At 41.3% G+C, this 14,457-nt stretch overlaps 1 protein-coding gene across 4 annotated transcripts in view; it reads left to right on the top strand.

Annotated features, from left to right (window-relative positions):
• The first annotated feature begins 3,156 nt into the window (after positions 1-3,156).
• Positions 3,157-14,457, top strand: part of RPGR (retinitis pigmentosa GTPase regulator) — a 78,056-nt gene continuing 66,755 nt past the window's right edge. For 2 of the 4 annotated variants that reach the window (XM_070461920.1, XM_020913677.2), the window contains exons 1-6: positions 3,162-3,363; positions 6,855-6,980; positions 7,416-7,508; positions 9,405-9,467; positions 11,902-12,060; positions 13,403-13,552. In XM_070461920.1, the coding sequence (XP_070318021.1) occupies positions 3,201-3,363; positions 6,855-6,980; positions 7,416-7,508; positions 9,405-9,467; positions 11,902-12,060; positions 13,403-13,552 (754 nt within the window). In that variant the 5' untranslated portion in view covers positions 3,162-3,200. Of the gene's footprint in view, positions 3,364-6,854; positions 6,981-7,415; positions 7,509-9,404; positions 9,468-11,901; positions 12,061-13,402; positions 13,553-14,457 lie in introns of all 4 variants that reach the window. The other 2 variants (XM_020913676.2, XM_020913678.2) reach the window with 2 other exon arrangements.

Genomic DNA, 14,457 nt, shown 5'->3' with positions numbered 1-14,457 from the left:
TACATCATTCCTCAGCATCACGTGACAAGATTACCCACAGCCTCCTGATGAAACCTCATGCTCTTTCTCTCTGGCCACTGACTCCTTTGCAGCTTCACCATCGGGTGCTGGGTGATTATATTTTAGCCTTTGTCACAACTCATCCTAGCCTCTCTTTTCTCCTCATCCTGTAGTCACTTTCACCTAGCAGTCTTTGCTAAGGCTGCTATCACTATGCAGACCCAGGGATTCTTCAAGTGGGTGACTCCATCTGGAGCTTCTGCTCACCAATTGCCTGCTCAGTTCCATGCTTCCAGTTTGACATCTTAGTGTGGGCAAGGCTGGACCGTCAATCCCTCAGTTGTGTCCGACTCTTTTGTGGCCCCATGGATTGTAACCTGCCAGGCTTCTCTGTCCATGTGATTTCTCACGCGACAATACTGGGAGTGAGTTCCCATTTCCTCCTCCAAGGGATCTTCCTGACCCAGGGATCGAACCATGTCTCCTGCATTGGAAGGTGGATTCTTTACCGCTGAGCCACCTGGGAAAACCCTCTGCTTACTTAACTTCAACCCCTCTTGCTCCATCCTCTGAGTTCCCCATCTCAGTAAATGGCGCCATCCTCCGCCTATTTGCTTATGTTGGAACTTGGGAAGAGTGTTGCATCAATCCTTTGGGGAGGGTTCAGCACAAAAATGTGCTTAACTCTATTTTGAAATGAAAAAACAAACTAAAGCATATCATAACTAAAGTAAGTCTTTTACATTTTTATTTTTCCACAGGGACTATTCTGATGCTTTTAAAACAGAATATTGAATCCTTTCCAAAATAATTTTGGGCCCTTCTTTTGCTGTTGCTATAAGAGCCCCTTGCCTGCCTGAGAGTCAATAGTCAGACACCATTTCCTGTTGATTCTCCTTCTTAAAATATTTTTGAACCTGTCTGCTCCTCTCAGGTGCCAATTTTAAGGCTGCATGACGATTATCTAAATTTCTGCAATAGGTCCAAATTTTCCTCCCTGCTCCAAATTATTTTCTACAAAGCATCCATGTAGGGTGATAGCAGGAATATATATAATGGATTCCATCAATTCACATTTTACAAACTCTCAGTGGCTTCCCATCGTCCTCAGGATAAAATCTCAGGTTTGCAACAGGCCCAAGATCCTGCCACTTTGCCATGGGCCAGTTTTACCTCTTTGAGCTCCTGGAAAAAGCCAAGCTCCTTACACATCTCGGTAGCTGATTTACTCTTTGCTCCCCAGCTCTCTCACTCTCCCAGCTTCTCCTTCCTCAGTTCTTAGATTCAATGTCCTTTCTTCAGTTAAGTTTTTCTTTTTTCATTTTTTTTATTAGTTGGAGGCTAATTACTTCACAATATTGTAGTGGCTTTTGCCATACATTGACATGAATCAGCCATGGATTTACATGTGTTCCCCATCCTGATCCCCCCTCCCACCTCCCTCCCCATCCCATCCCTCTGGGTCTTCCCAGTGCACCAGCCCTGAGCACTTGTCCATGCATCCAACCTGGGCTGGTGATCTGTTTCACCCAGTTAAGTTTTTCTTAACCTCTTACTCCAGATCAGTGCTCCTAGTTTAAACACTTTCTTAGTAACCCCCACTTTGCTTTGTAAGTAAACAATTATTTGTATATTGGATAGTTTAATCTCCCCTCCTAATCTACAAACTCTAGAAAACTCATGCAAACTCCCTGAGAAAGTCAATACTCATTCTAGTATACACAGGAAGTCCAGGATCCTTGAATCCAACTTTGTCTGATTTTAGAACTCATGCCTAAAAGTTGAGAATTAGGCTTTATTTGGTGGACAAACCTGAGGACTTAAGCCCAGAAGACAGCCTTTCAGCTCTAAGGGACTGTTCCAAAGAGGTAAGGGAAGAGCCAGGATTATATAGGAGTTTTATAACAAAAACCAGATAGTCAAAAGTTTAGTGTTAGATAGCTCAAATTAATGTGTGTGTGTTTAATCCCTCAGTCATGTCTGATTCTCTGCAGCTCCATGGACTGTAACACACCAGGCTCCTCTGTTCATGGGATTCTCCAGGCAAGAATGCTGGAGCAGGTTGCCATTTCCTCCTCCAGGGGATCTTCCCAACCCAGGGATCGAACCTGCACATTGGCAGGTGGATTCTTTACCACTAGAGCCAATCTCAGAAACCCAAGTTTACGAATTTAGCTCTCTTCTGTGTTTGGGGCGATGCATGAGTCTGTGCTCAGGGAAATCATTCCTTTGATATGCACCTTAGCTCTCTAGGGCCAATATCCTGTTCTTCCCCATGCTGAGGCCCCTCAGGGTGCACCTTTGTGGGTGGCTGCAGTGGGGGTGGGGGGCCCCCCCCGCCCCCCCCCCCCCTTAGCTCTGGGTAGGTCCTTTGTCTCCATCCTAAATTCCCTCAGGGCTCACCACTGGGGCTCTGGTAAGCGCCTGCTGGCTTGATGGCCATCCTTCGTTTGTTAATACGACTGGCAACATTTCTCCTTCACAGGAGAAACTGGAGAAAAATGTTAACATATCTGGCTAATACTAGAACTGTGTGTGTTCTAGTGTGGGTGAATCTTTTTGTGCAAGTTCAAGTCAGTTGTAGATTTCAGGAAACCTCAGCCTTCTGTGTGTGTGGGGGGGGGGGGTGGTGGTGGTGGTGGAGGAGGTGTTCAGTTTACCAGCAGGACTAGGTAAACTGGACCCGAGTTCTCCCACCGTATAATCCTCACATCTCTAAACGGGTGACATTAACCAACTTGCAGGGCTGTAGTAGGACTCATTCATCTAATACGTATTTAATGAGCATCTAGTATATACCAAGTTTGGGGTTAGATGATGGGGATACAATATGATTTAGGATGTTGGGCACTGCGCCTATCACATTTAGTTATACATGGTCACAGGTACTAGTGTTAACACAGCTGTGTGTTGACATTTGCCTGTGTCACGTAGCTTGAGACGGGGTGTGACATTTGTGACGCTGGTCACTATCCAGACGCGGGCCGGGATTACCGAGCGGCGCGACCACACCTCCGCTCCGGCCACTAGAGGGCGCGCGGCCTCTACCGTAACCGTCCGCTGCGTCTGCGCCTGCGCCGCGCTGGCTGCCCGCCCTCCACTCCCCTCCCCCCAGCGCCCACGCTGCCTCGCGCCATAACGCTCCGCCCCCGTTGCCCCTAGCGGCCGTTTGTTGACTTCCGGGAACACTGGCGTCGCGGATGCGCGGAGTGTCGCTCTGGGGGCCCAAGGGGCTCCCAGCGCCCGCTTCGAAGCTGAGGCACTGCCTTAGGCCCAGCCGAGTCGACCCCGCCGACTTTCTGGCCGAGGAGCAGGCTTTCCATAGCGCCATTACCATGGGGGAACCCAATGAGATGGTGCCCGGTGAGTGGCGCCCGCGGCGGTGGCGGCGGGCCGGGAGGGAGGGTCAGCGGGCGGGCGGACGGCCAGGCCCCGCCTCTGGGCCGGCCCCGTTGGGGGACAGGCCTGGGTCGCGGCCACCCGACTACGGTCGGAGTCTGGCCGCGCCCCTGCGGTTGACTGAGAGGGGAAAGAAAGGAGGGAGAGGAGGGAGACTACGGGGGAAGGGGGTGCCGGTCTTTCTTCTTCTAATTCTTAAAATAAGTTTTAGATAGTTTCTCGAAGGCAGGGGCAGTTTTCACCTCCCTATGATCTTCCCAAAGTACTTCCTTTGAGGTTCTCAGAACCCGGTTGTGTATTGAACGCAGTAAAGACTGGCTAACCGGGGGACGTGCGGTAAAAGGATGGGGAAACAAGTTGGAGAAAGGAGGGAGCCATTAGCGAGTGGTTTTTAGGAGACTTTACCCCTGAGCTCCAGGAATAACCTTTGGCGTTGTGACCGAGTACCACGTACATTCTGTGTAACAGAAATAGACGTTTCATAAAGGAATACTTATTTCAGCCACTTGGGATGTGCTCAGATCTTTCCTGTAATACTTTACTTTTTATTTTTTTTTTTCATGACAACTTCATTTATTATTTTTTTTTATTTTTTATTAGTTGGAGGCTAATTACAATATTGTAGTGGTTTTTGTCATACATTGACATGAATCAGCCATGGATATACATGTATTCTCCATCCCGATCCCCCCTCCCACCTCCCTCTCCACCCGATTCCTCTGGGTCTTCCCAGTGCACCAGGTCCGAGCACTTGTCTCATGCATCCCACCTGGGCTGGTGATCTGTTTCACCCTAGATAATATACATGTTTCGATGCTGTTCTCTTGAAACATCCCACCCTCGCCTTCTCCCACAGAATCCAAAAGTCTGTTCTGTACATCTGTGTCTCTTTTTCTGTTTTGCATATAGGGTTATCATTGCCATCTTTCTAAATTCCATATATATGTGTTAGTATACTGTAATGGTCTTTATCTTTCTGGCTTACCTCACTCTATATAATGTGCTCCAGTTTCATCCATCTCATTAGAACTGATTCAAATGAATTCTTTTTAATGGCTGAGTAATATTCCATGGTGTATATGTACCACAGCTTTCTCATCCATTCGTCTGCTGATGGGCATCTAGGTTGCTTCCATGTCCTGGCTATGATAAACAGAGGCAAGGATATACAATGGAAAAAAGACAACCTCTTTAACAAGTGGTGCTGGGAAAACTGGTCAACCACTTGTAGAAGAATGAAACTAGAACACTTTCTAACACCATACACAAAAATAAACTCAAAATGGATTAAAGATCTAAGTGTAAGACCAGAAACTACAAAACTCCTAGAGGAGAACATAGGCAAAACACTCTCCAACATAAATCACAGCAGGATCCTCTATGACCCACATCCCAGAATATTAGAAACAAAAGCAAAAATAAACAAATGGGACCTAATGAAACTTAAAAGCTTTTGCACAACAAAGGAAACTATAAGTAAGGTGAAAAGACAGCCCTCAGATTGGGAGAAAATAATAGCAAACGAAGCAACAGACAAAGGATTAATCTCAAAAATATACAAGCAACTCCTCCAGCTCAACTCCAGAAAAATAAATGACGCAATCAAAAAATGGGCCAAAGAACTAAAGAGACATTTCTCCAAAGAAGGCATACAGATGGCTAACACATGAAAAGATGCTCAACATCACTCATTATCAGAGAAATGCAAATCAAAACCACAATGAGGTACCATTACACTGCAGTCAGGATGGCTGCTATCCAAAAGTCTACAAGCAATAAATGCTGGAGAGGGTGTGGAGAAAAGGGAACCCTCTTACACTGTTGGTGGGAATGCAAACTAGTATAGCTGCTATGGAAAACAGTGTGGAGATTTCTTAAAAAACTGGAAATAGAACTGCCATATGACCCAGCAATCCCACTTCTGGGCATACACACTGAGGAAACCAGATCTGAAAGAGACACGTGCACCCCAATGTTCATTGCAGCACTGTTTATCATAGCCAGGACATGGAAGCAACTTTACTTTTTAAAAATGGTCATTATGACCCACTAAGTTGATTTGCTGACCCACTCCTTATGACTCGGTTGGTAAAGAATCTGCCCGCAATTTAGGAGACTGCAGTTCGATTCCTGGGTCAGGAAGATCTGGCGAAAGGCTCGGCTCCCCACTCTAGTATTCTTGGGCCTCCCTTGTGGCTCAGCTGGTAAAGAATCCACCCCCAATGCAGGAGACCTGGGTTCAATTCTTGGGTTGGGAAGATCCCCTGGAGAAGGGAAAGGCTACCCACTCCAGTGTTCTGGCTTGGAGAATTCCATGGACTGTATAGTGCATAGGGTCGGCAAACGGACACCACTGATCGACTTTCACTTGTATGGGTCACGAGCAACAGTTTGAAAAAAAAACACTAGAGCAGAATCGTTGCGTTTCTGCCAGGCTCTTGGGTTCAAACGTGATTCAGTTCCTGCCTCGAGTTCACAAGGTAGTGAGACATACAAGAAACTAAACAAAATGGCAGTATCAATTGACAGAAGATGCCACCAGGCCAGCACAGAGCCACTGGCCCCCTGGCTTGGGGGGAGGGTAAGCGGGGGAAGCCTTCTTGGGGAGCCAGAGCAGGACAAAACAGTTGTAATTATTCCTTTTATTAAAAAGTCAGAGCCTGTTCTTAGAACCTGGCCTCCTAAATCATTATTGGTTTGAACTCGCACACCTCACAGTTGTTCTCAAAAGGATTTTCCACAGTGGCAAGTCTCTTGAGCATTAGTATTTATTATTAATACTTAAGTTCGTTATGTCTTTCTTTTTGATACCTGTTTAGTTTGTGTGTTGTCATCCTCCTTGAGGTTTCCTCAAAAGCTGAATCTGGTCTCGTGTGTGTGTGTGTGTGTGTGTGTGTGTGTGTGTGTTTAGATATTAATACCTTTGGGATCTCATAGAAGTTTTTGGTCTCTCTCCAAAATAGTACTGGAGTAAACCAGTTTGTGAATACTCCTCTTATCAGGTAGTATTTAATGACTTCATTTAAGAATGTCCAGATCTCAACATCCTGCATCCTCACAATGTTACTGATGAAACTCAATGCTGTCCTATTTCTGTGTGTGGAGAAAAGCCTTCAGTCAGAGGCTAGACTATGCGACGTTCACCAGTGTGAGTGGGGGATTGAGGGTATCAGCTTATTTCCAAGGAGTAGATGGTCCACCTTGTGGCAGCAGGACTTAGTCATTGTGACAGTATATGTCTTACTTTACACCAGTAAACAGATAATATTTACTTGATTTATGAGATCTTATAAATGAAACTAGAATGAAGTCTGGGGAGTAAAACTGAGTTAAGTTGGAAGAAGGAGGGTGTAGGCCGTGTGGAGCAGATAAAGTACTGGAAAAGTATTTTAGTTAATGGGCAACATAAACTTGTGAAATCAAAACTCTCATATATTTGTCTAATTTACTTGCAGATTCGGGTGCTGTGTTTACATTTGGAAAAACCAGATTTGCTGAAAATATTCCCAGCAAATTTTGGTTTAAAAATGATATACCTATATCTCTTTCATGTGGAGATGAACATAGTGCTGTTATTACAGGTTAGTGTTAAAATCTTAAATGAAGATAGTAATACTTAGAGAATCCTAAGTATTGTAGATATGTTGTTTGAAACATGTTGAAGATATATAGAAAGTGAATTTTTGTTTTTTGTTTTTTTACTTTGCCAGAGAATTCTTGACAAATTGATTTATCAGGGAAGACTTTTAAGTTCCCTTAGTATACTGACATGTGATTTTCTTTGCATATTGCTTTCTTAGAATAAATCTATTTGAATATATTCACCACATCAAAAAACTGTTACTGTATAATCTTAGAAACTTCACAACTAACAGAATATAGCTATAGGTAGATGGGCAAGGTAACCTGTAAAACCGATAACATTGTTTAAGTACAGCTTTTTTGTTTTCTAATGACTTCATCTCACATTATGTTGAAAATGCTTCAGTTTATTATTTCTGTTTCTTTCCCACCAGGAAATAATAAGCTTTTCATGTTTGGCAGTAACAACTGGGGACAGTTAGGATTAGGATCAAAAGCAACTGTTAAGAAGCCAACATGTGTCAAAGGTTTGGGGTCTTGTCTTCTTTATCACTTTAAAAGTACTTTTCTATTGATTGTGTAATTCTTTAGTATAAACAATAAAGCCTTTAGTTCTTTGTTCACTGAGATTTACTTGAATATTGTTGGCATTTAACTTTATTTTTCATGTGATATTCAGAACTACTTTTATATGTTAGGATTTAAAAATTGGATTGATTTTAAACCCAGAGACCACAAAGGAAATAATGATTCTTTAGTACTGTGCACTTGAACATCGTTTTTTTTTTTTTTTTGCCTGTTTTGTAAACCTACTTAAATATTACTCTTATTGTATATACAGAGAACAAACAATATGATAGGATTTTGAGCTCTGTGTCACTTGTTAAGAGTTGTGAACATCATGGTCCTATGTAGTTGCAGGTTTTTATAAAACACACTTTACCCTGCTGTATGTAGTTAGCAGATGTGCTGAAGAAAACATCAGACTTAGGAGTTGATTAGTACTAGTGTTCTTACAAGAACAACAGGACAAAATGTTTCAAATTAGGATTGTCCCAGAAAATATAATACCTTTACAAAGCTTTCTTGCCATTACGTGCAAAAGCTTCTGTCTGGTTTAACCCATGAACGTCAGCTATACTTGAATGGTGATAGACACTCCTTGACAGGAGCAGGATTCTTTATCTTTGTAGCCAGATTTTTTATTTGAGCTCAGAATTTCAGTGTAATTTATCATATCCATGCTTCCGTGGTAGCTTAGACAGTAAAGAATCTTCCTGTAATTCAGGAGACCCAGGTTCAATCCCTGGGTCAGGAAGATCCCCTGGAGAAGGGAATGGCAACCCATTCCAGTATTCCTGCCTGGAGAATTCCATGGACAGAAGAGCCTGGCGGGTTCTGTGGGTTGCAAAGAGTCGGACACGACTGGGTGATGAACACACACATACTCACACATGCTATTTGTAGATATTGTTGTGGAACTTTTAAAGTATTCCACTAAGTCAAAAAGTATTTATTGAGCACAGGCTACTAAACCCTTGGGTTTATTTACAGTGCCCACTATGCTTACTGTTCAAAATCTAATGAAAGTGAATGTGTTAGTTGCTCAGTTGTGTCCGACTCTTTGAGACCCCATGGGCTGTAGCCCACCAGGCCCTTCTGTCCATGGCATTCTCCAGGCAAGATTACTGGAGTGAGTTGCCATTTCCTTCTCCAGGGGATCTTCCCGGCCAGGGATTGAACCTGGGTCTCCTGCATTGCAGGCAGATTTTTTTTTACCATCTGAGCCACTAGGGAAGTCCAATATTTCTAATAGACAAGCTAATAAGATTGTCTAGACTCTGAGATCTTTGAGCCAGGGACTCTGTCTTAGTGATATTTGCAGCCCCTGTGCTGAGCACTTAAGAGATGTTCTGTAAATGTTTTTGATATGTAAATGAATGAATGAAGAACTTTACCGTAGTTGTATGACTAAACAACAATAACAAATGCCTATGAATGTTGAACTTAGTGTTTTGTTGTGTGAGGTAGAAAGTAAACTTGATGATGGTAATGCCAGATTAGGGAATAGATCAGGTTGGAGAAAAGGCAGCATAACAATGCAGTGGATCTCAGCACATACTAATTACTTGTGGAGTTTTAAATAATATATAGATGCCTAGGTCTTACCTCAGACCTACTAACTCAGATTCTCCAGGGGTCAGGCTAAGCTATCTGTATTTTTTTTTTCAGAACACCATTGGTTATTATGATGCACAACTATCTCCAAAAACTTTTGATTTGTTAGTTATGAAAATCAACTTAGAAGTCAGACAGGCCTGGGTTTAAATCTGTTCTACAACTTGGTCATCATTTGACCTGGATTATTTATCATTTCCATATAATCATAAAATACCTTACTTGTCATATTTTTCTATTTTTAGCTTTAAAACCGGAAAAAGTGAAATTTGTTGCTTGCGGAAGGAACCACACCCTGGTTTTAACAGGTATAGTATTCAATCTGTGGGCTTCCCTGGTGACTCAGCTGGTAAAGAATCTGCCTGCAATGCAGGAGACCTGGGTTCGATCCCTGGGTTGGGAAGATCCCCTGGAGAAGGGAAGGGCTACCCACTCCAGTATTCTGGTCTGGAGAATTCCATGGAGTGTATAATCCATGGGGTCACAAAGAGTTGGACACAGCTGAGCAACTTTCACTTCACTTCACTTAATTCAATCTGTATGACTTCCTGTCCAGTCTGAGGACCGAGGTCTCACTCCAGTAACATTTGTGACTTTGTAAAATTAATAGAAATGGTACCTTGGTAACAGTAAGATTAGAATTTTTTAAAAATGTAAATGGATAGTACACTTGTTTGCCTATGAAAATATGCAGATAAATGTTAAGTGGATGAAGAAAAAGCTTTCTTTTCTTGGATGATGTCAAGGGACAGCATCTCTTATGTGCACACCTTCAGGGGCCGCGTGCTCCTGATCTTGCTCTTCCTTCTTCTTTTCAGAGGGTGAGTGGAAGCCCTTCCTAAAAGGCTCTTGATGTGAGTTAGCACGGTTCCAAGCAAAATCCAAACAGGCCGTGTGTGTGTATAAGTGTGTGTATGTGTGTGTAGAAATTCACAAGGTTATTTTAAAGTTTATATGGAAAAGCCAAGGACCTCGAATAGCCAAAACAGTTTTGAAAAGATCAGAATGGAGGACTACCTGGTTTTAAGACCTACTGTAAAGCCACAGTGGGGCTTCCCTGATGGCTCAGACGGTAAGGAATCTGCCTGCAGTGTGGGAGACCCGGGTTCAGTCCCTGGGTTGGGAAGATCCCCTGGAGAAGGGCATGGCAGCCCACTCCAGTATTCTTGCCTGGAGAATTCCATGGACAGTGGAGCCTGATGGGCTATAGTCCATGGGGTCTCAGAGAGTCAGACACGACTGAGTGACTAACTAACACACACACAGCTACAATGATCAAGACAGTGTGCTCTTAGTAAGTAGATAGACAAAGATTAACGGAGTAGAGTCTGCATATAAAGCCACATGTTTATGCCCAAGTAATATTTGACAAAGGTGCCAAGGCAATTCCGTGAGGAAAGGTAGTCTTTCAACAAATCCTGCTGGAGCAATTAAATATCCAGACCTTGACCACCCAGCAGTCTTTCCCACCTCCATCACGAACACACAGCTGCTTCTGTCTTCAGGCTGCTCTCACTGCTTCAGCCCCCACCTCACCTCTCTGCCCTCACTCAATACTTTCCCTCTGCTAAAGTGTCTTTTCTCTTTCTCTTATTCAGATTTTTGTCTTTTAAGATCCAGTGTAAGTCTTCCTTCTTCCATAGAGCTTTTTGTGACTATTCAACTTTTTCCTTGTGTCATTCTCTGAACTGCTTCAGCATACCACCAACTCTGATATGCTCCATATGTTTTAAATTGTGTGGTTCAATTTCCTGTGGCCTTCGAACCTCTTCTGTTTGAAAGCTAGTCTTGTTTCCTGAATTAGGTGTCATTTCTTTTTAAAATAGTATCTAATTTAAAATTTTTACTGATACAGAATGGTTTTGTCCTCAGTTTCCCTTATAATTTAGTGAGGCTTTACTGCCATGTGCTTTTATGACAGATACAAGTCATTTTAATATGTATATCTTTACGTTTCATTACTTTAGAGCTTACTGGCAGTGTTTATTATCTAGGAATGATCCACTATGTGATTAAGAAAATTACTAGCATTTATGCAGTGCTTATAGTGTCCCAAATTCTATTCTAAGAATTTCATAAATGTTAATTCATTTAGTCTTCATAACACCTCTGTGAAGTAGACACTATCATTATCTTATTTTACAGATGAGGAAAATGAGACACTGAGACATTAAGGATAGCTTGCCCAAAGTTACACAGCTGATAAGTGGCAAGCCAGCATTTGCACCCAGAAAGTCTGGTTCTGTGTGCTCTTGCCTAGACACAGTGCTGGACTGCCCTCCTGTTTAGGAAGGCAGAAAATTAAAATAATTATGCAGCATAGAGTTTCCATATTTCTAATTAGATTCTTCTTGTATTTGCCTCATTTTATTGAATACTTATTTGTTACCTATTATATCTTAGCCTTAATGGGTATAGAAGTTAAAATTAATGAACCACATCTCTTTTAAAATGGTTTGATTTGGATTATAAACTAATTTGGAAATTACTTTCCTCTTTTTTGTTCTGAATTAATAGTTCTGCATTTCGATTGCTACTTAAACCCTAGAATAATTTATAAAATCTCACAGAAATGTAGAGCCTTGCTTGTTTTGCTGTATTTTTGACACCAAAAGGAAGCTGTTCACCAAATTGTAGGATAATGCCAGCTTTCAACTTTCTTCACTGGTAATAGACTATCTAGTATACACTGGACTGTCGATGACGACTGTGGTATACTGATGTTTTGTTTTCCATGTGCAGGAGGAGGCAAAGTGTATGCCACTGGAGGAAATAATGAAGGGCAGCTTGGACTTGGTGATACTGACGAAAGAAGTGCCTTCCATCTAATTAGTTTCTTTACATCCCAGCATAAGATTAAACAACTGTCTGCTGGGTCTAACACTTCAGCTGCACTGACTGGTAAGACTTTTTCCATTTCAGACTGGGACACAGCCCTTTTTTTCAGACCAGGATACACAAAATCAGTAAACTGAAGACAGCAGCCCTGTTTTGTTTTCTTTCATTGACCATGTGTTTTCAGAAGACATTTAAAATAGAACTGAAAATCATGACAAATATTACAACTTTATGCTTACATACATACAGAAGGTAACTGTATGTAATTGTTAAGTAACTTCTAAGCTGTACTACCCATCTGTTTCTTTAGATATTCTTAAATAGTACCTTCGTTGCATGTTCTGAAAGTTATACTTCAGCTTTAGTGAAGTTGCTGTCAGAAATATCCCAGAAATCTGCAGGATATATGTTACTAAAATATAGTTTGTAATGGTCATTGCATCGCTCTGCTCTGCCTATCAAAAGCCCATATGAGAAATTTCTTTAAAATTTGGAGCCGAGATTAACATGTCTCTCTGAAGAAGCTGCTGTGTACTTCTCTGTTCCAGTCCAAAGAGGTGTGTGAGGTGTGCTGTCGCTCTGGCCGGCAGGAGAGCCAGAGTCGGATCTGCAGTTGCATCCTTTCAGTTCTCTCACCCACACAGTTAGCGTTTAGACCTCCTCCTTTTGGTTCTTATTTTCATATTTCCTTTTATTTACTTTATCATGAAACACTTCAGATTTTAAAACTTTTAATTAAAAGATAAAAGTAATTAAGTCTGGATCAATTTTCCAGAATATTTCTCTTAGTTTTTTTTCCCCCTGACAACACAACCTTTATCAGAAAGCACAGAAGTTAGCCTGGTTTTGAGATGTTAGGTATGCTAATGTATCTCCTAGTCTCTGAAGTTAGATTATGTATTTTCAACTGTAAAAAAAAAAAGTTAGCAAAAATAATTTTTTTCTTCCTCTAAAGCATCATTCCCACAGTGTTCTCAGAGCAAAGTAGTCCCAGTCCTTCTGACCTGGGACTTGTCTGGGAGATGTGCAGTGTGACTCATGCCGGCATTCAGTTCAGTTACAGGTAGACTGCTTGAAAGGAGGGAACCATCTTCTGTTTAGAGACTTTAGAATAAGGAAAGGATATTATAGGAAAGGACATTCTGTCTTTGCTATTGAGGTAGAAATATGGGTGTGACTAAAGTGATATACTTTAGATTATTCTCTATCCTTTATCATTATAGAAACATTTCATAATAGAAATAGTACTATTAAGTAGTTCCCTGGTATAAATATCTTTTAGTACTCGTCTTTCAAGATACATCATTTTTCTAATTTAAAAAATAAATGTTCTGTTGGGAATATAATAACTTGCTATCCCTGCTACCTCTTGAAATGTTTTTTCCTCTTCATGTTTTATCTATAGAGGATGGCGAGCTTTTCATGTGGGGTGACAATTCCGAAGGGCAAATTGGTTTACAAAATGTAACGAATATATGTGTCCCACATCAAGTGACCATTGGAAAACCTATCTCCTGGATCTCTTGCGGATATTACCATTCAGCTTTTGTAACAAGTAAGACAGAACAGTTGAATTTCTTGTTATCTCCCATGTCTAAGTTATTACTAAATTAATAATAAAATAACATTCTACATTTCTGTAGAACTATCATCATGGTACTCCTGATGAAATAATTTTGGTCTGTTCTGGTCACAGTGTTTCTTCATTTTAATAATGAGTGTTTATAATTTCAAACTATCTGACATGTTAACTGATTTTAATGAATTAGATCTATTAGGAAAACAAATTTCATATATAAAAAACCCTTCTAAATGTTGGTTCTCAAATTTCTTTGCCATTAAAAACAAGACCCATGAGCCTCTTTTCTCTGAATCTGCTTGGTTCTATACTTTGACGTATTCTGATCTTGTCCTGATAATTTGCTTTTATCATTTCAGCACATGAGTCATAGATTTTCATTGTAGGAATAGGGTTGAAGATTTGATGGAAAAGGAGGAGAGTTCAGTATGGGATATGCTTTCCTTCAGTGGTTCTTTTCTCAGGATCCCCAATTTCTCCTTTTCCTGGCCTCATTGGCAACCTTCTTTACCTTAAAATATTTTAAATGCTAGACTCTATTACAGCCTCCATCTACTCTAGTAGTAACAGCAAAAATATGATCTTGGTTTTCCATCCTATTGATGGTTTTTCTAACAATAAAAACACCTAGGAAAACAGTTTTATGGACCCTCTTAGATATCTTTCTAAGTATTTATACTTAGAGTAGTTACAACTCTAAGTATAGGTGTCACTTAAATAGTTATACATTTACTTCTTATTCTGTGCACCTCAGATTCAGGTTTAGAAAATGCTTATTGTCCCATCTTAGTGCCCCCCAGGTTTACCAATGACTTGGTAGTAGTTTGCCCTAAGAAAAGGCAAACTCTGACTTGGCTAGTTTTGTTCACTACTGTGTCAGT

Source organism: Odocoileus virginianus, chromosome X (assembly GCF_023699985.2).
Source record: "Odocoileus virginianus isolate 20LAN1187 ecotype Illinois chromosome X, Ovbor_1.2, whole genome shotgun sequence".
NCBI classification, from domain to species: Eukaryota; Metazoa; Chordata; class Mammalia; order Artiodactyla; family Cervidae; genus Odocoileus; species Odocoileus virginianus.
The sequence above is the reverse complement of the archived record's forward strand: the minus strand, read 5'-3'. Positions and strand labels throughout refer to the sequence as shown.